The sequence below is a fragment of the Scardinius erythrophthalmus genome (assembly GCF_964197995.2).
Source record: "Scardinius erythrophthalmus genome assembly, chromosome: 13".
In the NCBI taxonomy this organism is placed as follows: Eukaryota; Metazoa; Chordata; class Actinopteri; order Cypriniformes; family Leuciscidae; genus Scardinius; species Scardinius erythrophthalmus.
Window position 1 is genome coordinate 10275161 of NC_138233.1, and position 25977 is coordinate 10301137.

The 25977-nt window shown below is 37.1% G+C and overlaps 1 protein-coding gene across 1 annotated transcript in view; it reads right to left on the reverse strand.

Annotated features, from left to right (window-relative positions):
• Positions 1–25977, reverse strand: part of ctnna1 (catenin (cadherin-associated protein), alpha 1) — a 141708-nt gene that overhangs the window by 83225 nt on the left and 32506 nt on the right. The window contains exon 7 of the mRNA XM_081383345.1: positions 21372–21575. Coding sequence (XP_081239471.1) covers positions 21372–21575 — 204 coding nt within the window. The remainder of the gene's footprint in view (positions 1–21371; positions 21576–25977) is intronic.

The following is a 25977-nucleotide window of genomic DNA, read 5'->3' on the forward strand; positions in this document are numbered from 1 at the left end:
TGCTTGAGGAGCACTCAATGATTCATCCCATTTCCCCAGAAAGAGACAATGCATTAAACACGCTCAGCTTGCATTTAAAGTAATATGAATATGTATACGTATATGTATATGTTTATGTATATGTTAGGGGTTTCATCAACTAGTCGACTAGTTGACTAGTCGACTGTCACAACCACTAGTCGGCGCTGTTGGCCCTAATCGACTAGTCGGAAACAAAATGACGTCAGGCGTTGAGGTACCTATTCGTCCAAAACGGTCAAGGTCATCCTATGTGTGGAAATACTTCACAGAAAATGTAGACACATCCACCGTTGCCTGTATGTTATGTAAAGCAGTGCTAAAATACAAAAGCAATACGTCTGCAATGGATAATCATCTTAGGATGAAACACCCACTGCCAACAGCAACCATTCGTGGCAATGACGCTGGTTTTCATCGTCTGAAGCGAGACCAGCTCGGGGCGCGGGCGCGAGCACGGCAGGTTACGCAATACTCGTTCCCTCTTCTAGAGAGAACCGAGGTTACGTTAGGTAAAATATTGGCCTATACATGTTTAAATGATATTTGCTTAAAGATGCAATGAAAAATGTAGTTAAAACTATACGCAAAACTCAGAGTTGTGATGTTGATAATATTATTGTCTGAGGCTAGCCATGTGGCAATGTTTATCTGCAACGTTCGCTGATGCGCGTGGTGTGGCGCGGTTCATAACAAGAATGTTTTAATTACAAGAATGTTTTAAATGAATGCTGCTGTTTTTGTATTAACACATGTTGATGAAAATAATGAATTTATGTTATTTCTGAATTTCAAAAATACATTTCCAATGATTCACCAGAACTCCTTCCTCTGTGTCTTCCTTAACAATGCTCAATGTGTTAATGCGTCAATTTAATGAATAAATAATTTAACAACTAGTCGTCAACTGTTATGCAAAACTAGTCGACTAGCAAAAATCAGTAGTTGTGAAACCCCTAGTATATGTATATGTACATTAGGGATGCGCGGTATACCGGTACTGCAAAAAATACCGGTATATATTATATTTCAAACGGTACAATATCATAATTTTGCTCAATTCGGTATTTAATGCGCTGCTGTTTCGAAGTTCACCGCTAGGCGGCAGTGCGCTACCCAAACTGACGCGGGTCACGCACAACCGGCAAACGGTGACAACGGAGGAACACGATGGATCAAACAGATGAAGCTCATTCTACACGCCCGAAATTAATAAATAAAGAGAGCAGTAGGAGTGAAATATAGCATTACTTTGCCTACAAAAGTAATGAGAAAGGTGAAGCAACAGACCTCAATGCACCACTCTACAAACACTGCTTTAAATTTGCGACGGGAGGCAACACATCAAATCTGGCTAACGTTGAGCACTTGACACTTGATCATCCTGACTTGTTCAAAGAGTTCAGAGATCGACAGGTGAGTCCATCATTCAACTGTTTTAATTTAGACTTTTATTCATAGCGCACATACATAAAAGCTTATCAATTAAATATGACACGGTTAACACGAAAGCTCAAATGTGCTTGCATGACACGCTAGAACCAATGAAGTTTAGGTCTCATAATTTTTGCACTTTCAAACAATCATATATTAATTGAATTTGAATGAATAAAGAGATTAGTGATATTAATTTTAGTATTAGTGATAGTAAAATGAATGGCATATCACTGCTGCTGTGGCGAGTGCGACCCCTAGAGGAATCTAAGGAATCTAGAGTAATAGTAGTAATATGGATATTACTAATATGAATGTTAGAGTAACACTTTACATTTAAGCTACATTTGTCAACATTCATTAGGTAACCTGACCTAACCGTATTATAGCATTTATTAATCTAGATCAATCAGTAATTATTATTTATACTAATACATGTTTAGCATGTTAACATTACTTTATATGCAATGCATTAAACTAATATGAACCCAAACACAAACCAAACAGTAATCAAACCAAGATGAATAAATGCTATAAATGTTGATAATTCTCTGTTAATGCATGACAGCTAAAAATGACTCATTTCATTATTCTATTATTATTCTATATTAATCAATTATTATAGATATTAACCTATTTTAATTGTATCATTTCAGGTTTCTTTCTTTCTTTTTTTTCAAAATCCAAAATTTAATCTACTGTAAGTTCCCTGACTGTTTTTTATTTATTTATTTATTAGTTTCAAGCAGTGTTTTTTAATAAAATTGTTTCAATTCACTTAAATTTTGAGGCTGGTTATTTGTCACCTGTGGTATCGATTTAGTATCGATACCGAGGTATTAGGTTCTGGTACCGTAACGAAACCAAAATTATGGTATCGAGCCATCCCTAATGTACATGCATACATATATATATACACATATATACATATACACATATACATATATCATTCTCTTTCCCAAAGCATTGCTGGGCTTGCATCATGGACTATCATTTAAAAGTCCAGCACACAATGTACTTGGAGTAAAAGAAAAAACATACTTCAATCATCAGAGAAAATAAGCAGCTCAAGGTCACAGTCGTGTTAAAGCTGCAGTCGGCAAGTCTGGCAGATTGGTTGACTTAGACAAAATTTTGAATGTTTACAACTCTCATGCCCCTCCCCCACTACCAACGAGCACCCTCCCATAGACGTCGTGTTCGTCAGTGCATGTGTATCTGATTTTCTGTGAACGCGCGCGTCTCTTCAGCATCGATCAACACCATGGACTCGGAGGTAGGCTGCCCTGGCTAATCTATCCATAGATAGCAATAACAGAGGAATTGGAAGCTTGTTAGTAGATTTTCTCTCCGCCATCACGCTTCGTAAAATCTCAGGCGAACTTCTTCAGGCGTGTCCTGTGCATGTGATGTTGCAACGTGCGCGAGCCGCGAGGGGATCTGTGACTGTGGCGTGTGCACGACATGTGATTGACAGTCAGATCTCACACCCCCCTGCGCTGATTGGACCCGATGAGACGGGAGCGGTGGATTTTTGCAAAACAAATAACACGCTCCAGGTGGAGTTAGAAGCTCGGGTTTTTTTCTAAAACCACCTTATTTATGTTGTTCTGTCAGATTATAGTGTCGATTTCACTGAATATGATCAAAAAAATGTTGCCGAGGGCAGCTTTAACACGCAATCACTCTTAAGCAGGAGAGTCATTTAATCTTTATACGAAATAAAACAAAAGGGAACATCCTTCATGAATTTCAATGTCTTGGTTTCTTCAACCCATTGTTTAAATTACACTCTCTCTACCCTGCAAGCAGCCAACACCACGAGAGCTAGAAAAGATGCACATCACCATGACAAGAAAGGCGACTCAGACAGTGACATGCTTACTGAGCAAAAGGCAAATTATGGCCAGCGTGAATGTGCAACAGTATTTGCCAGACAAAAAAAAATCAGTTCATATACTTAAGGAAACCTGGATTAAAAATATTTGAGGAGGACACAGAGAGAAAGATTTTAGGGTGGAGTCATTTACCCACAACACGCAGACACCCATTATCAGTTTAGGCTGTGAGTGGCGTGAGAACATTTGTTATGTCCCGTTAAATTGCCAAATTCACAGCATGGAGAAGAAATGGCCAGAAAGCTTTGATGCATCATCCAATCAAATGCATTCACCTTAAACAGAAACCTGTAACAACAGAGTTGAATTAACCTCCAAATGAATATAAAGCTAATTTCACCCACCTGATTCACAATAAACAGTGTTTCCCATACATTAGGTTTGTGGCAGCCCGAAAATATATTTAAACTTCTCATAATAACAAAGAACACAAAGCCTCATGACATTATAGACCTTTTCTCAAAATACTGTCTGTTTGCGAATGAATGCAGTGAACTCCATCTATGCATGTGCTAAGTTTAGATTGGATTTGGGAACTTAGCGGGCACCAGTTACACATTTTCACATCTGCATAGTTGAGGATTTCAGCATTTCACTAGATTTGTAATAAGACTTCTTTGCAAAATTGTTTTACGCCTAAATAAAATCTCTCATGTATAGAAACAAGGAGGGGGAAAAAAAACTATATGAAAGTTTAATTAATTTTTCAGTGCATTTGTTTTACAATATATGGCTATTACTGTCATAGGAATAATATTATAACATTATTATTATTATGTAGTACACAGACACTAAATCACAACTAAAAAGAGGTTTGAGTCCCCTTTAAAGCTCAGGTACAAGTCAATGCACATACTTTTTCTTTGTTCAATTTGCTCAATGAATATGAGCAAATGGGGTGGAGATCTTAATTTTGAACTTCCAAAGTGCACTAGATTGATGAATTTAAAGTTGCAGTCCGTAACTTTTTTTGGGTTAAAAATATACAAAATAAATTTGAGCAAGTACATAACCAGCCACTGTTCAAAACTATCTGCTGTTTTTAACTCCAGTGGTACTGCTGGATTTTAAATGGACATTAAATGTAGTCACGCAATGCTGATGTTGTTAACATTAACAATTTGAGAACAAAGTTTAATTTGAACGGTTTGACGTGATATGATAAGCGGCCGTTAGATTTAATCAGCACGATTTACTGCAATGCTTTTTTTGCCCTTAGTTGATCAGCTACACACTGCGCGGTGACTGACAGCCACACATTCTCAAAACATTGGATTCATCCGCGATGTGCCGTGCCGAGGCACAACCCACGTAAAATTGACAATTCCGCGAATAACTGCAATTGTAGATTTCGAACAGAGATAGCAACAAAAAGGAAAAACTACGGACTGCAGCTTTAAGTTTAAAAATGCAAAAAATGTTCTTGCAGTGATATGGAATGTGAAATTTAGTCAGTTCTTTGTATAATTTGTCATCAAACAGGACTTCATTTAAGCATTCAAGTACAAAATGTTTTATTGAATGCTTAAATGAAGTCCTGTTTGATGACAAATTATACAAAAAAACTGACTAAATTTCACATTCCATATCACTGCAAGAACATTTTGTGCATTTTTAAACAAAGCTGCAGTTCATAGTTTTTCCTTTTATATATACATATTTTTCTATATATTTTTACATACACACACACACACACACACACACACACACACACACACACACACTAGGGGTGTGCAAAGCAGCCGGTATTTGTATCTGTATTTGTTGAGGGGGGAAAAGTATTTGTATTTGTATTAGACTAAAATTCAAAATAGGTGTAAAAATCCATTTTTTTTGCGTTACACTTCTAATTTACGTTATAGTGTAAGTATTCTTTAATTATATCCATTATAATAATGGATATGCAATATTGGTTGATGTTTTTCCTGAAATCCAGCAATGAACATGTAACAAGGAACGTCATTGAAAAGAAAATAACATAAGTCATTACCAACGTTAACGTTACTCTGTCAACAGCCTATATTGTCTAAATTACCGAGCTAACAGAGCTACTAGTGTTGTCACGGTACCAAAATTTCAGTATTCGGTACCAATACCAGTGAAAATCCTCGGTTCTCTGTACCAATTTCGGTACCAAAGCTTAATTTAGATTAAATTTGCATATATTAAAGTGTATATCACGGTTACAAAGATGGAAACTGTAGTATTAAAAACAATTTACAATAAGATTCAATTTGTTAGATAACATTAGATAAAATGACCTAACAATAAACAATAGTTATATACTGTCACAATTATTCTCCTTGGGGTTCATTTAAAAATACATTTTTAAAATCAAAAGTTAACATTATTTATGTTAACATTATTTAATGCACAATGACTGAAGTGAACAAACATGACCAATCAAGTGTTTGTATTAAATAACATTCACAAACATTAATTAATGTTGTAAAAATATATTGTTCACTCAATGTGTTGATGTTAGATGCGCATTAAAGGGGACATATCATGCTAAATGCACTTTTTTAGCCCTTAAATGCATTTTGTTGTATATTTGGAGTGTTTAGAAGTACAGAAAAGATGAAATTATTCTCTTCAGGTGCTTCGCGGATATCTTTATATTCTGTTTTGGTCATATTTTTCAACCTGTTCCGATTTTTCTGTTATCTATGAAGTTTTGTGAACTATCACGTCACAGTATTTGCAGCGGAACTGCCAAATAAGGACATTGACTTCCGGCCCAACACTTCGAGCGATCCGCCATTATTATTTCTCGCTGCAATTTTGTAGTCCAAGCTAAAGGATGCAGAAGTTACGAGAGGGTAAGTTAAAATGATCGGTTGTTGGATGTAGTAACCCACACGCTTCATTACACCGTCTAATGTAGATGAACTGCCGCGCTTGTGGCGCATGTTTAACTGAAAGAACGAGCAGAGAGAGAGAGACCCGGTCTCGCGCACGCGCACACTCTCTCTCGCTTCGGAGCCAGGCGAAAGTGTAAACAAGACATCACCGTCTCCAAACTAGACGCTGTCTTGCTCTCTCTCCCTCGCACATATTAATCAAAATAAATCGACACAGTGGTAAAAGGTCGGAAGACCAAAGTTTCATGTATAAATACAGTAACACACCATTGCGATACATCCATATGAAGACGTTGTTCTGCAGGTTCGTCGTCTTCATTTTCATCTCGCTCCGGCTCCAACTCTAGCTCGAACATCTGAGGCTGGCTGGACAAGTCTTCCGTTGTTGACATTTTGTTAATAACGTGTGAATAAAAAGTTTCTGTGCCGCTAGATAATCCTATCTCTGCTATCAGACTACAAAAATGGCCGAACAGGGTGGAGTTGAACCTCTGCAACCTGGAGAGGGGGCTGGGTATGAAGTGTCTCAATTGTATTTAAAGAGACCGCACCAAAACGAGTTGATCTCAGAAGCACCTCAGAAAAGGGGTAAAAAAGGGGCCCGTGGAGCTATAATAATGAGGAATTCAGACCCAAGCATTGCAGTTCCGCTTTATATAGACTACAAATGTATGATTTATATGTAAAAAGGAACAATTTAAAAGCATGATATGTCTCCTTTAAGTAATGTTAATGAATGGTATCTTATTGTAGTGTTAGCAAAAACAGGAGATAAAACGTGTTTTATTTGACTTGGCTGTAGGCTACTTTTATTTAATCCAAAACTGCATTCATATTTAATTTTAAAAGGGCTTTTTAAACCTGCTAAGAGTTATCCAGCCAAGAATAAGCCTAGAACAGCTTTTCTGATGGACTGATATTAATGACGGCTTTTTATTTCATTTCTCATCTCCATAAATATATCTAAAGCTAATGCAAGGGCTAGAAATCAATTAATTCTTTGCTGATACTTCCTCGTCATCATGAAGAGCGCAGTTCGCACAGCGTCTGTCGTTGCTATGCAACCAACATAGGCACGCCTGGAAAAACGAGGAAAAACTAGCGAACTAATAATAGTTCGCTTCTATTATTATTAGCACGCTTGCCGCGCGCCTTCATTTGAAATCTGCACGCGCAAAAAACGCGCTGTGTGAACGACCCCTTATGGCAACGTGACATTAGCCTAATCCAAAATATTTCCGTGTCATTTTCAACAAGTGGATTTACAGCCGGAGGAAACGCAGCTTTTTGATATAAAGTTTTTCTTGTTCCCGAATACAAATATTTTTTAAAGTATTTGTTTGAAATAAGTATTCGTAAAAAACACATTATTTGTGCCTTTCCGAATACCGTATTCAGGTTCGGCTCCACCCCAAATGCATACATACATACATACATACTGAAGGTCGGATTTTGGACTATATACAGCCATGTCTATATTCAAATTAAAATCCTAAACAATTGTCTAAAATAAATAAATCACTATAACCAGTCATTTTTAAATGTCAAGTAAATTTTGGAATCACAATTTCATCATGTACAGTATAAAGAATTAATATTCATTTTGAGACCTTACGTTTGTTCCTAAATTTGTTTATAAGTCTGTTCTTTTGCACAGTGTAGATATTTTCTAGTGAGCACAAAAAATGTGTAATACACACTTTCAGTTCAGACAGATTAGTCCGCTAATTGTTTAGGCAACCCACCAACTAAACCTTATTCGAAAAACAAATCTCAACTTCCCTAGTAGCGAACTAAATAGGTGTTCTACTTAATAGCTCTTACCATGTTGTGTATTTTAGGACAACTGTAATGTTGTATTGATCAATCAGCACCTAGGACAGGAACTATCTGCTCTATAATTCACAGTACAAAGCCACTGCCGATTTACACATCTCTGTCAGGCATGGGTCTGGTCTCCCTACTGTAGTACAGAATTCTACAACTAAAGGATGTATCCTTCAATTGAACAGAAGTCGGAGTAAATTAGGGACATCATGATTCAACTGAGTGAGCATAATCATTTATTGTGTACAAGACCAAGACGGGGACATTTTTCCAATCACTGACAGCAGCTGAAAATAACCATCATTCCAAGCTATCACTCCTAGTTTCAGAAGTCTGTAGAACTCACTCAAGTGTTCTCTGTGCCAAAGTGGAAAAAAAAAAAAAGACAGTGAGAAAGAGGATAGCGAGTAAAGCGCCCCTTTATTGTATGTTATGATACCAGCTCTGCCAGGCTTTAAGACTTGAGTAGGAACAAAATGTCAGTGGACATTTCATTATGAGAGGAGGGGAAATAAAAAGAGGTTGTCAAGAGTTCACAGTATGGACTGAAGCTCATCAAAACTGCATTAGAAAGATTTTTTTTTTTTTTTCAATAGAGCAGAAAATACCTGAGCACTAATCCAGCAAAAAAATTGCTATCTGACATTTTTGCTTCAGCACTGCAAAAAGAGAACATTTTATAATAAGGTTTGATTTGTTATCGTTAGTTAAAGGGGTCATATGATGTTCATTATTTTGTTTATTAGGTCATATGATGTTCATTATTTTGTTTATTATGTATAATAGAATAGGTTATGCCTTTGTGTGTGTGTGTGTGTGTGTGTGTGTGTGTGTGCGTGTGCGTGTGCGTGTGCGTGTGTGTGTGTGTGTGTGTGTACTAAATTCCTTATACATATATAGTATGGGTAGCCCTTTAATGTGTATTACGCTGTTGTGTACGTACGGCGTGCTGACGTGCATTCCGCCAAAGTGGTTTCAGTTTACCGTTTCGTTTCTGCCGCCATCTTCTACGAGTGGCAAATGTGCCTGCATGAATGCAAGTTCATTTATCTTTATATTTAGCTGTTATATTGTAATATATTAACACTTTCAGTAGCAGCTGTATATCCGATTGTTATGTTCATATCGTGATTAATGTGTTTGGAGGCGAGTGATGCCAGTGTAATTCACGTGCACATGTTTAGCGCCATTTGCCACACTGTGGACAATATAAACATGTATAGATGATGTATACTGAGGTGAATCTTTATGTTTACTGTATTCAGATATATTCTGATATATTTATTTGTTTATTTCAGACTAAACCACATTTTACCACCTCAGTTATGGCTAATGGCTGTATAATACTGGACATGTATATTGACATCCTAAAGAGATAAACAGTTAAACGATCTTCTGTCTCCTGTCAAACTTCTTGCCGGAGTTCCGTAGTGGACTAGCCTTCCACCTAACTTCACAAAATAGAGTCCTTTACAATATGTGTGTGTTTGTTTTTTTGTATTTGTTTGTGTGTGTGGGTGTGGGTGTGGGTGTGGGTGTGGGTGTGTGTCTGTGTCCAACTATCTTTGTGAGGACCAGTTTGAGTTTTAGACCATTGGAGTGAGGACAAAGAGTAAAGTGAGGACATTTTGGCCAGTCCTCACTTTCTGAGAGCCCTTTAAAGGCCTATTTGAGGGTCAAGACTTGGTTTTAGGGATAAGGTTATAATTAGGTTAAGGGTCGGTTTAAGGTCAGGGTTCGGGTTAGGCACTTAGTTGTGATGGGTAAGTTTAGGGTAAGCGGCTAGAGATTGCATTGTGTCAATGAATGTCCTCATAAAGATAGATATATAAGTGTGTGTGTGTGTGTGTGTGTGTGTGTGTGCGTGTGCGTGTGCGTGTGCGTGTGCGTGTATCATTTCACATTGTAACAGACATTTGAGGAAGTTATATCTGGACTTCGATTTAGGCAGGTCTGGATCGGTGTTCTCTGTTAGATAGAATATATCCCTTTGTAGGAAACCATGAGCTTTGTAACTTTGCAGATCATATACATGGACAAACAGATACATTACACACTAAAGAAAAATAAAAATAAAAATAAAAAGCATCATATGACCCCTTTAACTTCATTAGTTAACATCAGGGCTCCAGACTGCGACCAAATGGTCGCATTTTGCGACCAAAATTTGAGAGTGTGCGACTGAATTTTACACTCAGTCGCACATGTGCGACCAGTAATTTATTTTTTTATTTTTTCACGTTAAACGTGGAAGGGGCGCGTCAATGAATCTGGAATGTGTGGCAGGCCAATGAGTGTGAGAAGAATAGGGAATGGCCACTGTAACTGGCTAATGTGTGGAGGGGGAGGGTCCTAGAGATAATCGAGCGCGCGTAAACGATGATGATTCAGAGTCAGAGGTTTGTAAGGTGATAAAGGCCTGAACCCACTATTTTCGGGAAGACTGGCTACGAGAATTCAGCTGGTTGAGGTACTGTAAGGAGATGAACTCCATGAGCTGCGAATGTTGCAGTCGCTACCCCAGAACTGCGGGGAAAACGAAGTTTGCAGACAGTGCAAGTGGAAAAAAACTGCGCTACTCAGTACTCATTCTGCTTCATAGACCGTTTAATAGTTCGAACCAATAATAGACAGCGCAGAGCTCCTCTCGCCAGTCGCGGGCCGATCGCGATCACGCGGAACAGTTACATCGTGGAGATCCAGTGAAGAAATCCATTGAGTTCGCGACAGAATTAATAACATTGCTGCGAGATCCAGTGAGAAACATTCAGATTTGACGCAGAATTCTGTTATAAACCATATCAGATCAAACAGCGTTATAGAAGGCTTTAGGTCCACAGATCAGCAACATTCACCTTGGATTTAATGTAGTAACAACTGTAACTATGGTATACTGTGGTTATAACAGTAGCCTACACATATTTTTCCAGCACTTCAAAACTATATTATCATATTTAAATGTTATTTTTAATGTGTTGACCAAAACATTTTTTGTTCATCCTTTAAAGATTGTACCTATTTATAAAACTAAAAGTTTCAAGAAGTAGAAAAAAAGATAATGATTAAATTACTATTGTAAATATAACTGCAGAGGACGCTTACTGGCTATTTTCACTCCCTAATATCTATTTTGTCACTCATTTTGCTTTTGAATTAATATTAATACATTATGAATGATAATAATTAAAGTTAACTTTATCTATACACCTCAAATTAAGCTCAGTGCTTTGTCATCCCACAGTGCTACCAAATACTTTCTGTAGAACTTAGTGCCGCTGCCCTCAAATGTTAGTCTGGAGCCCTGTGAACTTAAAATAAAACTGCACATTGTAATTTCTGTATGTTAAGGCTATTTATTATTAAAGCATTTGTCAGTAATACAGTTATTTTGGGGGAAAATGTGAATAATTGCATTACAAGGTGATTTAAGGTGTGCCCCTAAATTTTCTGCTTGCGCTCCTAAAATTTTAAGTCAGGGGCTACAGCGCTCCTAATAAAAAAAGTTAGTCTGGAGCCCTGAACATGAACTAATAATGAACAATACTCATGCAGCATTTACTAAATCTTTAATTTAAACATTTACTAATAGATTAAGGTCAAAAGTTGCATCTTTTAATATTAATGCACTGTGAACTAACATGGACAAACAATGAATAAACATTTGTATAAACATTTACAAAAGATTAATAAAAAAAAAATCATTTTTTAGTTCAAGTTAGCTAATCTGTCAGTTAACACCTTAAGTTAACAAACCTTATTAGAAAGTGTTAAGGGCAGTAACTATATAAAATATAAAACTATACACCAAGGACAAAAACTATATAAAAACTTTATAGTTCTAGTTATTGTTAATCATTCTGTATCATTGGAATCACTCGCAGAACAGTTTTTCCCGCTGATAAATGATAAACACTGTAAGCCAATCAGATTCCCCTGACTTTAAAGAGCTTGTGGATTTAAAGTGGCAGACGACATAAACAGCGCTTATAATAAACTGAATTTTATTGGCTAAATTAGTTGAAACTAATTTAGTTATCATTATAGTTATTAAAACAGCACTAAATATACTGTGCCACAGCACACAAACACTTATCTTTCTTTTGAATAGACAAAGGAGAATGTTTATTTCTAAGCATGATGAAACAAAGCGGTTAAAAATGCAAAAGGGCAAATGAAAAGACACAGCAGAGGTCATTTAGCAGAAATGGGTGAAATGGCTCTACAATAACCTACAACACAGGTCTGAGCTGTCATTTAAATGCTCTACAACACATCTAAGACTTCAAGGGGCCTTAATAGAAACTGTCAGTCACAGAGTGATGCCACAGCTCTGCAGCAGCTGACAGCAGTGGTCTATGACCCACGAGGATAAGAACGATGAATGAAAATAATGGAATCATCAGTGGTTTGTGCTCTCTGTCACACACATACCTCTCCCAGCATGTAATGGGCAATGAGACAGACTGCAAAGAGTGGGGCATAAATCCTCTAAGTACCACGCCTCCGTCGCTCAAGCTTGCATTTTATCGACTTGTATTTAAATTTTATAAGAGGTCAGACCATCTCCAGACCTACCCAGGTGCTAAAAATCGCACACAGATACAACATGATTTACTGTACTGTAAGTGTAAGTATTTTGAAAAAAAAAAAGAAAAAAAAAAAAAAAAACACACACCACATTCTTTAAAACTATGAATAATAAGGCATAATTTGCCAGGTTTAAAAGTCTTTGGCTAAAGTGATCCATTCAGATTACAAAGTCTCTCTCTTCTCCGTCATATTTATAACAGTCAGAGGTGTGCTTTTAATATTTAGAGCCAAACACCATGATCACACACACACAAAAAAAATTCATAAGCGACAAACGCTAAAAGCCATTTGACTAGAGATTGTTTTGCATGGCTGGATAATAACGGTTTAAAAGCAATACCCAATGTGACAGGCTTTTGATACCATAATACCAAAGATTTGTTTTTTCATTAATCATAGTACAATAATATTCCAGTGAAATTCTAGTTAACTTTTCCCATCTTGTGGTCAGCATCAGGGAATAACTGCTACTAGTGATGAGCAATTTTGTCATTTAATCTGATTTTGGCGTGAAATGTATAAAAACTGAAGTAGTGTTGGGCGATATGCTCCATTTTCAGATCGTCAGCCTGTGAGATCGGCGATACATATCGTGAGGGGGGCGGGGCTTGCTTATTTGATTAACTTATTTACTTATTAATTTGCTTGTTTTATTACTTTGTTTTATATATGAGAATCTTTTTATTTTGCTAGCAAAGGTGGAGTGTTTATTATTAGGCTAAATCAGGTTATTTTCCGGTATAGTGAGGTAAAAAAAGTGTGCGTTTGCACTTTTACAAACGCACACTTCGATAAGCCCAAAGAACGCGGGTTAATGTGTTTTAAATGCCGGGAGAAATCAAGAGTAAGGGGCAAAAATCTAGCTGAGTCAATTGGTTTATACTTAAACTTATGACTTGACTCCGATAAAGGAAAATGGGTTAATGCGTTTACATGACCACATGCATTGTCAGTTAATTCAGCATAATCGGGTTAAGAACGTGCATGTAAACGCGCTCATTCCCTGAAAGCTAAAGCAGAAACGGACTGAGTTTCGGCATCTGTCGCTACATTAGCGTTGCATTCTCTTAGAGACGACGATGGATATAACAGCATAGCAACTATCTTAATTTACTGGCTTATTATTTCTCTTGTGGACCTACTGTATATCAATGACAGTGAAAAAACTTGAAGAATATTTCTTGTTAAACAAGTGTTTGAAGCTGCTTTTGATTTTCACAGATGGCAGAGGTCTGCTGTGTTCGTGAACTAAAGACTGTTATTAGGCCTAAATAATTTTAGTGATATTATCCCAGTGATATCTGACTATCATCGATACATGATACTATCGTCTATCGGCACAACCCTACTTTGAAGAAAAAGAAAGTTTTCATGGTCCACCACTGTCATGCAGACAAGAACCACTGCCTATCCCTAGTGGCTAGTGCTTCAAGGGTTTGTTCACCATTTTTCAAAATACTTTCTTCTGCGGAACAAGGAAGATAAGTCATTCAGGTTTGGAACGACATGAGGTTGAGTAAATGATGACCGCATTTTGGGTGAACTATCCCTTTAAGCGAGAGAGTAAAATTGAGTGCAGTAAGCTTCCTCTAAAATAGACAAACTGTCTCAATCTTTCTGCAATTAAAATAGCTTGGGCAAAAAAAGTACATCATCCATCTCTCTGAAAAGACTGGGATGTGATTTTAACAGCTAAATGATCAAGGACCAGGTATGGAGGAAACCATCTGACAGCCCATGTGTGACAGATTTGCGTTTTTATGGAGAGCTGTAAATTTAGCAAAAGCCTCAGGGACAGTAATGTGCTCCCCTGATGAACTGCATGTGGTGTGATTCGCTTTAATTACGCATTCAGATTAGGGTTACAATGAAATGCACAAAATCAATACAGCATTTTTGCAACCAGAGGTAGAAAAACCAAGATGTATTAAAAGTGCTCTGGCTTTTTAAACATGTTTTAAAGAAGCTGGAGGATCTCTAGTCTTGACTCAAATTTAATTAACTTTGGTACATATTTGGGGAGAACCAGAAGCCAACAAGGTTAACAAGGACTCATTAAGGCTCGGATTTATCAAGCAGGTGCCCCAATGCTGAATGTTGTAGAGCAGAAAAGGTTAAATGGTAATGATCTGCGCTTACTGTTCAAATGTTATCACTATTTATGAAAAAGCAAAAATTATTCTGGGGTGGTAAGAAAAAAAATATTTCAAAAGCACACTGTTAGGTGAAAGAACAAGAGGGACGATAGAAACAAGGTTCAGTTCGAGTTAAGAGGCTTCTAAAAAAACAGAGTGAGTGTCAATCTTGCTGAATGCCCATGGCAAAGAGGAAAACGTGAGGAAGAGAACAGACGGAGAGAGAGGTGTGGGTGTGTGTGGGTCTCCCATTCCATCTCCCCCTCCGTAAGGCCTTGAAGAGTTCGCATCTGTCTTTTCACAGATTCTTCAGATGTTTGCCTTCAAGTTTAAGAATTTAAATGTCAAAAGCTTGACACGTCAAACCTTATTACTGCTAGCTCGCCTTGTGTACAATCATCTCTACAACAAGAGTCTAGGGGGGTCTGAAATGTATTAATAAAATGCAGCAGAAACGCTCAGAACAGACACAGTATGTGAAGTAGTCGCGAGAGGGTGGAATAATTAAATACGTGCTTGAACCACAGCACTCAAAACCATGAGCTCGTGCTCTGTAAAGTGAAGAGGCTTGTTTGTTTAGCTGTGCACGGCATTGTTAATCATCCGGATAATCAGTCTGGGTTGAACTTTTAAGTTGAAACCTGATTGACTGACATAGTTTGGGTTTACAGCACAGATCAAGGCACTCCGTTAAAGGTTCTGCATAACAATTACACATCTTTCCCTAACTAACAACAGCCTGATCAATCTCTGAGCTAATCGGCAATTAATTACAATCTATTTTTGAACAGTCTGAAAAACACTTAAGCCAAAAACAGGATGCTGCAGTCCATTATAATTCAATCTGCCTCTTTGGTTTTCTGCCTACATACACCATTTCAGCTCAAAGATTATGAAACCTGTGAAATTCAGGTCACATAACAGTGATTAAAACATTAGTATTCATCATAAGATCACATCAATTATGAATAGAGGTTTGATTATTTTGAGGCACTGCTCTAAAATTTCATTTTAAATGTGTGACTGAGGCAAGAATCATACTGAGGATATTAAACAAACATAAGGTGACAAAAAACAAAACAATTTATGCCAATTTAAGCAACTTTAAAGCATTTGCATTCAAGCGCTAAAGTCAGAAACCTCAATGCATTAAACACTTAGCTTGGTCAACTCAATGCCTAGAAACTGAGTTGCTGTAAACTGCCATTTTATAAAAAAAAATTATAAACATTCATAACCAGAGCTGATGCCTGAGGCTACAACTACAGAACTTGGGTTTCAGATTAACCTTTCAAGACCTCATTTAATTTAAAGAATATTAAAGTCTGCTTTATGCAGCTGATTTGTGGGAGGCTATTGAAATGCACATGTGTAACCAAACCTCATCTAAAAAGTGAAATTTGTAGAAATTTGATGAGTGTGAAATGAAATGTGCTTCCTGCCTTAAAGGGTTAGTTCAATCAAAAATTAAACAATTCTGTAATCATTTACTCACCCTCATTACACACGAGAACAAACCTCATTGGTTCTTGTGGAAGCTCAAACCTCCTGCGTAACACACGAGAATGAACCTCAATGGTTCTCGCACGTCAAACGAACATGCTTGAGCTTCCACTTACCACAACTGATGTGCGAGTTGATGAATGTTTATGTGAGAATAAAAGTCTAAATTAAATCTGTTCATTATATAAAGCGATCATGTCTCTTCAGAAAATTTGGACTAAACCGTTCAATTCATATGGATTAGTTTTACGATCTCTTTATGAACTTTTTGAATTTCAGAATTCATCAAATAGATATTCATTTGTGTTCCCTTTAATCAGGATAACAATTACAACATTAAGATCTATTGATCTATTACAAATCTATTGTGTGAATACAAAATTTTGCTTCAATAAATGAATAATTAAATTTTAAGTTGAAGTTTTATTTTGCGTCACATTTGAAAAATGTAATACGTATGGGGTAGATAAAAAGATCAAAACACTTCCAACTGCAGAGTCTCAGCTGTGAATGAAACCCCATATGCTGTCTGGCCAATATGTCCTTCTATCAAAATAAGTAACTTCAAACAAGGCAGTTCCTTTATTCCAGAAAAATCATATGGCTAAAAATGTAATTTAGGACACCAATCTAATCTCTACATTATTGCAGGCCTTTTGAGTTCATTTAACGACACAGTCAGAGCACAAATTGGATGTGAGACTAGTTATTCATTCTAACAGAGGGGGGGAGGAGATGCACCTGTCTTAAATCGAAATTCCAGCCTATTGCACCCAATACATTCCTCCATTTAGAAGAGTTAGAGAGATTGAGGGAGAAATATCTTTGCTACCTTATAAGGAAATCCTGAAAGACTATAACAAAAAGATGTAAAGATGTAAACTTTTCCTGCCTTAAAAGTCCAGAGATGCAAAATGTTAGCAATATGGCAAAGGACTTCACAGAAAGCTCCTTGAGATTTAAAAGATTGCATCAACATTTAAATCCATCCACAAATATTGTTATAAAGAAAAATGTCTTAAAATAATACCACTACTACTAATAGGGGTGTAACGGTACACAAAGCTGACGGTTCGGTACATACCACGGTTTGCGGCACACCACGAGAGTATTGCGATGCACTATCAAAAGTGACAGACTTTTACATTGGTTATGGTTACAAAAGATTTCTATTTCAAATGTAGTTCTTTTGAATTTGTCTGCCTAAAAAGGCAACATCGCAGACACACTCTGGATTATACATTTTGTGTTTAGTATTATGTATATATATATATATATATATATATATATATATATATATATATATATATATATATATATATATATATATATATATATATATATATATATATATATATATATATATATATATATATATTAGGGGTGGAGCCGAACCCGAATACGGTATTCGGAAAGGCACAAATAATGTGTTTTTTCCGAATACTTATTTCGAACAAATACTTTAAAAATATTTGTATTCGGGAACAAGAAAAAATTTATATCAAAAAGCTGCGTTTCCTCATGAGACATGGCGACCGGCGGTGCTGCTGATGTGGTGGCTGTAAATCCACTTGTTGATAAGAAAAGAAATATTTTGGATTAGGCTAATGTCACGTTGTCATAAGGGGCCGTTCACATAGCGCGTTTTCTGCGCGTGCAGATTTCAAATGTAGGCGCGTGTTTTTCCAGGCGCGTCTATGTCGACGGTTGCATAGCAACGACAGACGCCACGAGAGAGCTTGTGGAAAGGAGAAAGCGGTGCGAACTGCGCTCTCCATGATGACGAGGAAGTATCAGCAAAGAATTAATTAATTTCTAGCCCTTGCATTAGCTTTAGATATATTTATGGAGATGAGAAATGAAATAAAAAGCCGTCATTAATATCAGTCCGTCAGAAAAGCAGTTCTAGGCTTATTCTTGGCTGGATAACTCTTAGCAGGTTTAAGCCCTTTTAAAATTAAATATGAATGCAGTTTTGGATTAAATAAAAGTACAGTCAAGTCAAATAAAACACGTTTTATCTCCTGTATAGTTTGGTAACACTACAATAAGATACCATTCATTATCATTACTTAATGCATTATCTACAACAACACATTGAGTGAACAATATAATTTTACAACATATCTACAACAACACATTGAGTGAACAATATAATTTTACAACATCAATTAATGTTTGTGAATGTTATTTAATACAAACACACTGGTCATGTTTGTTCACTTCAGTCATTGTGCATTAAATAATGTTAACATAAATAATGTTAACTTTCGATTTTAAAAATGTATTTTAAAAATTAACCCCAAGGAGAATAATTGCGACAGTATATAACTTATTTATTGTTAGGTCATTTTATCTAATGTAGATAATAAAATAATACTACAGTTTCTATCTTTGTAACCGTGATATAAACTTTAATATATCTAAATTTAATCTAAATTAAGCTTTGATACCGAAATTGGTACCGAAAATCGTGGATTTTCACTGGTATTGGTACCGAATACTGAAATTTTGGTACCGTGACAACACTAGTAGCTCTGTTAGCTCGGTAATTTAGACAATAGGCTTTCTTTTCAATGACATTCCTTGTTACATGTTCATTGCTGGATTTATGGAAAAACATCAACCAATATTACATATCCATAATTATTATAATGGATATAATTAAAGAATACTTGCACTATAACGTAAATTAGAAGTGTAACGCAAAAAAACTGGATTTTTACACCTATTTTGAATTTTACTCGAATACAAATACAAATACAAATACTTTTCCCCCCTCAACAAATACAAATACAGATACAAATACCGGCTGCTTTGCACATCCCTAATATATATATATATATATATATATATATATATATATATATATATATATATATATATATATATATATATATATATATATATATATATATATATATATATATATATATATATATATATATATATATATATATATATATATATATATATATATATATATATATATATATATATATAGTAGAGCTTGTGAAGGGTATTTCCAGGTAAAATGTCAGCCAAAGTATCCAGAGGCTCAAGAAGGCTTTGCTCCAGAGGTAGCCGAGAAGGATGGACATATAATCTCCCTCATCGGTTTCACCTGTCTGAACGAGTGAGCAGCCAAAGCCTTGTCATGTCAGCTGCGCTTCAGGGCTGAGGAGCAGTGTTTTTTGTGTTGGGGCAGACACGCTGCAAAGGCCTAGTCAAGTAGAAAACCTGTTTTGAAACATCCTGGACACAGCTTCGATGAATCTGTGGCTAAAATAAACCGGCAGCACCTAGGATCAGCAAAAAAGCGATCACAAAGGAAAGTCTCCTGGACTGTGCTTGTGTATTCAAAACGACAGCTCCATATCATTTATCTGTTTGGGATGGCTCTATGTCATTTATCTTTGCAGGGACATAAATTCTATACATAAGATGAGGTTGCTTTAACAGGTCCTGTCCAATTATATTAGCATTTCTCATGTAGTCATGGTAACACAGCTAATATGGGATGACATGGCAAGCTTATTACACAGATAGCTGAATATTAGTGATTACTATCACTGCTGGAATCCATCTGGTATGATTTTTCCATTCCAGGCATGAGCACTCTTTATAAGGATCACTTGAAATGGCACTGGAAATCGAATGTGTAATTTGACTTTTATTGAATGCTTGTTGTACCTTATCCATGCCAAACCCTTTGCTAGATGTTATCAGACAGCCATTTTCAGGCTCTCACGCCGCAGAGTTAAAAATGGACGATAATGACAGAGGTACTCGCTCACAATCCTGGTCTGGAGTAACACAGAACCAGCAATGAGCCATCTGGAGAGCGTCAGCTCAGGTTGCCGAGAACATCGCCGTGTTTCCAGACAGAGCCGAGGACCTGCTGCTTGCTGACGTTTTGTAAGACTGACATAAATAGTCACTGACACCTGTGAGACATCGCCTCCCCAAACATCATCTTCAGCGGTTTGTGGCACAACACCATTTTGGCTGCCCACACAGCACTATTAACGTGTGACAGAAAAATTATGTTCCCGAGTGCTTGGGGTGTAGAGCTTATTTTAACTTTTAAAAGGGCCATCAAGCATGAAAAACTCTTTGCAATACAGATTATGAGCTTTCCTAGATGTTTAGAAAGCGATCGATTTGTAGTCATTTTCAACGAAATGCATCACCACAAAATTTAATTGGCTGGTTGGAAAGAAAAAAGCTACACCATTTAAAAATTAAGATGGTGAAAGAGGTTGGTTGCAAAAAATATCTGCCATAGAGAGAATGTAGAGGGGGGGGCAGACAAACATTGATGGTACAAGGCAAGACATTCAATGCGTGTAAGAAATCAGAGGAATAAATCAGCCTGAGGTGGATTCTGAGAAATGAGGTAGGCGTAAAGTGGGGAATTGAAGTTACATTTACAAACATGATTGCATTTGTTTGTTTTTCAATTATAAAACACTCCACACCAGCTTGGCCTAAAAGTGGCCAATTTTCTCTCTGTGTGGGGCAAATACAGACCAAATGTGTCAAAGAACTTACAAGTTCTTAATTTACCAACTGGACCACAAGCATATCATATCACCAACTGAGCTGCATGCCGCAGGGGTGTAAAGCGGTTGCTCTCAACCAATATTTCTTTAAACTACTCAGGACTTTCAGCGGGAAAAAAATGAATCTGTTACTGCAAGATAATAAATGAAGAAAACAAATTAAATGAAGATTCGAGAAAACAAATAAAACCAATACTGGTGAGCAAACAAAGAGAATTATTTGAAAACAACAGCAGTCAAACAATTCAATGCACAGATCAGTAGCACAGCAGGGGGCTTGTGTGCACTGAACCCCTCTCTTCAAAAGCCAGACGGCACAGGACAAATTGTGTTGAGACTGAAGGTCTTTATACAACACCGCCAGGCGAACGTGATGTGTGCACTGTCCCTGAAATAAAACTACCCTCTCCTTCCCTGCAGGAGACCGTCTGTCTCTGGTAGCAGGTGGGTACTTGCCGTCATCATTTAGGAATGTGGGACTGCAGAAGGGGAAAAGCAGCAAACGAGAAGGAAAAATAGTATTTGACGTGCACCTACATTGCCCATGTACTCGGAGAGCAGATCCTGCAGCGCCTGCCGCACAGAGTTGCATTCAGCCACGATTCGCTCGCGCCGGTCGTCACGCGTGCAGGAGGAATCGGCCATGAGGGCGGCGCCACTTATGATGCTCTCCAGACGCTCCTCGAGAGAAGGCCGGAATCTCTCCTCACTGAAATTCAGTGGGTCCACGATGATCTGCTTCTGCAGGGGGAGAGAAACACAGAGAATAGAACATTAATACTGAAAAAAGTGCTCAATCTTCCTGTCTTGCTCCCTCTACTTTTAAAAATCGTATGCTCTAAAATACTGCCATTCAACATTTCTTTGCAAAATGAGATGGGGAAAAAAGTGAGATTTATGTTTTCACATACCAAATGTCCAACTTCACAAGAGTTAAACGGGTGCCATTATTGGCTGTGCGGCCTGAACAGGATTTTGGAATCTATCTCCCTGGACGCTGAGGCACAAGCTGTGATATTCATTAACTGGACGAATCAATAATTCACAAGATCTGAGATGATGGTCTGGGGCTCCTGATGCAATTTCAGGCCAACGGGTTTTGCTCAATCAGAGGCTGCATTAGCTTGCCTGTGCACTTCAGCTGCCTTTTAAATCAACTCTATGTAACAGACGGCATCTTAAAAACCATTTGTACCATCCACTAGGGCCGAACAGGAAAAAAAAGTTAAACAAGTGGGGACAAAAATCAAGCTTAACTGCACATTATGTAAGATCACAGACTTGGACCGTGTAAATCTCGAGTCGAGTTTTCAACGGAGAGAACTGCTTTGGTAAACACTGTAGTTAGTAAAAGAGCATCTTTAAGGCTAAACAGCAGAGTAATCGCAATTTAGCCTAGGGCAACAAAATGCAGTTGTGCATATAAATCATTGCAATTTTTCCTTTTTGAGCCAGGATGACATTTTAGATGTCCCTACATACCCTCTGCTGGGTACATTCACTTGGGGACATCACACTCCCCCTCTCAAAGACTAAACTTGTCAACGTCTGGTGCAATTAAAGTGATGACAAGAGTCACTAATGTGCCAGAAAAGCTATGGCTACCTAGGAAGAAAGAAAATGGACAACAGCAGCAGGCGGATCAGTCTTCAAAAAACATAATCCCTTCATCTGATGTCATATACACAGTAAAATATTCAACAATTTAGTTGTAAGAATATGATTTTATTAGCCTCATCTCATTTGACCTCCTTTGCTTGCGTGTCAGGTTGGCATGGCAACAAGCCACTCTGACTCACTGCAAAGTTGCTCCAGCTTCAAATTAAGCAGCAAGAAGTGATGTGGAAAAAATGTGCATGTGTGCTGTAGTTTCTGCACAGTCACCAGGAAATTAAAGACACACATGATCTGAGGTATCGAGCATTCCCCATCTCATGTGTGCGCACGCACTCACGCCCACTTTTTTTCTTGCCATTTAAACAGATGGCATCTGGTTGGGAAGAGGACCGCCTCTCCTTTGTGAGGATGTCTAGTGTCCTGAAACAGCTACTACTAAGAATAGAGCAGCTACATCTCCAGCTTGAACAGTTTTAATATACAAAGGTGTCTGCACCATTAACAATCAATGACCAAGTCTCATTGGCACGTCGCAAAAAATACCATATGTAGTGTAGCAACGGATCACAAACCTCACGGTTCAAATATTATTACAATTTGAGTCATGGATCGGAATTTTTTTTTAATCTGCAAAGTAGCATGGTGCGGTGAGAGAAATGTAACTTTGCTTTCCATTTATAAAGAACATTAAAGTATTAGTTTCAGTAATATGATACCACAGAAAAAACGACTAGCCTAACTAATAGTTTAATAAAGTATACGCTGTTTCACAATATACGTTGTAAAAGGAGTCATGATGAGTTTGATCAAGTTTGCCTTGATCTTTTAACAGAATTTTAAAAAGAGGTTTTTATACTATAAATACATCCAGCTAAAAAACATCCTCATTTTAAAGAAAGAATTTATTTATTCAAGCTCCAAAAAAGGCTCGTTTGGATAGTTGGATTTGTGACGTCACATGGGCAAATACAATTACCTGCCTGCAGAGCAAGACATTGACGAATAGATTTACATCATCGCACCATAGGCCCCGCCCACTGGCTTTCAGTCACTTGGCTGGCACTGGCTTACACTTGATGCGAGTGTTGCATCAAAAGTAAATAAAACCCATTGTAATTGCTGATACAGTCTACACTGAATACAGTACAGATGTGCATTCAGTTTCTGACATACCCCACGCACTTGAGTCTGTCGACGAGAGGGCAAAAGGGAAGAGTAAAGGAATGTTCACTTTGATGCGCCCTGTTCAAACAGCTCACTTGCTAATTTCTGTGAAGACTTCAGAAGGATACCAGTGTAAGGAATAAGTGAATGTTTTTTTTTTTTTGCCGTCATGATCACAGTTGAGGATATATGTTTGTTCGGAGAATGAGACTACAGATTGTTTTGTAAAGGAGGCACAGTTAGTAATGAAACTGTTTACAGATGATCCAGTCAGCTGTATTGGATCTGACAGCAGATACATCGCAAACTGCAAGAAAAGGACAGTTATACTCCTGATAATATTCACTCTGTGCTCTAGACTGAGCAACTTTTGTAGCTTTAACGAGAAGTAATCTATTTACAGAGGAGACTGTGCAGTTTTATTTTATGTTTAATTATTCAATTTCTGTACCCGAATACAGTTAGACTTACCTAAAAAAAAAAAAAAAAAAAATTAAGCACTGTTTATTTCATTTGTATCTTTGGTCTGTTGTATTTCAGGTATTGCTTGTAATTTGTTTAATTGTTCTTATTTTATTACCGACTATTTCACTTATTTAAATATTGAAGACTCACCTGTCTTCAATAATGTTTGAACTTTATTAGTTAGGTTAGTATTTTTTGCTGTTGTATTAAAATTGAGAATTGTGAAATTTCACCTGTATCTAAAATTTTGGTGGCTTATTTATCAGAATACAATGTTACATGAGTCAAAACAACAGCTACAAAACTTTTTATTAAAAATGCACCGGTCGACCAGGCATAAATCGAAATCGAAATGTTTTTCGTTCTATTTTGACCAATCTCTATTCCGAACTAACTGCATTACAATCATTTTCCAAAATGTAAAGTGTGGAAATATTACAAAGTCTGTAAATGGGACAATAACGGGCCAGAGACGGAACAGGCACAGCAAGCTCACTGTTTGTGATGCTTGAAATATAGGAAGAAAAATATAACTATTGAATTGGGGGATGGGGGTTTATATGAATTTACCGTATATCTAAAGGTAACTGACTCCAAAACATTTCAATGCCATTTTATTTTCCTCTTACCTCCATGTAAGTAGAGCGCTGAAACTACAACAGAACTAGTTTGGCAACCACTGCCCCAATCATCTGTTTTGATTCACCAGTGAGAGTACATCCAATAATTATAAAAACAGTCCGGAAACAAATGTCATTACTGATTCAAGGCAATGACTACACAGGGTTAGCTGATGTTAAATCATTAAAAACTGCTAAAACATGACTATGAGAGGTTTTATCATCACTGGAAGTCATTAAAAGAAAAGGTAATTATTCAACTGTGCGCTGATCGATCTGGCGAGATGAGCTCTATACAGAATCCCTAGAAAAGCAGCATTCAAAGTCAAGAGTAAAAACTGGGCCAATCACATAGTACAGCACAGCACAATCAATATAATGGAGGTCTGAGGGTACCGATAATTCTAGCAGCCGCAGGTACGGATAGAGCTGCAGGTTGTGAGAAATCTCAACGTGCTCTGTGCTGAGTATTGATTGGCTAAGAATAAGAAAAATCAGGACATTTGCTTCACTTACAATTAACCATGTTACATTGTTAGACTTGGGTCAGGACAAATGCATCATTTTGAAATCTCTTAATTCATTTAAAATAGCTCAGATTTATTACCTCTCGCAGATACTCAATCTGATGAACCGTACGCAATGATAAAAAAAAAAAAATCTATGAACATCATTTTGTTGCCAGCTTTAAATTGTCTCACAGTGCATCCTGCAGTCTGGATTCACATGATTAAATTATCACTTCCTAATGCTTTTGAGCTCAAATGGAAAAGGACAAGAGAACAGCAAATGACAGCTAGACGTGTACATTTTCTGCAGAAAACGTGAGTGGTGCTTGCCGTGCACAACCACTGCCTCAATTCAAAATATGCTAGCATCATGCTAACACAATTAACATGTTCCGAGCATGATGCCAACACATTTAATCTGAATTATTAAATTGGCATCTCTCGCTTTTGCTCACGAGCCAGCGATTACCTAACTAATGTTAACATAGTTAAACATTAGCATCTTGTTAAAAACATGTTAGCAACCTCTAATAATGTTAGCATCATGGTAACAAGTTAATCGTGTTAGCATGTGACTAGCAACATGTTAAGTAGGCCTACATCGCACCTGCACATAGATCTACATTTTGAGGTAATCATTCTAACACAGCTTATTTTAGGAGCAATAAATATGATTAAAGTGTGTGATTTAAACGAAGACAATGAAAGCGCATCACACACACACAAAAGTTACAGCTTACAGCTTGTTTTTGGAATGTTATTTTTTAT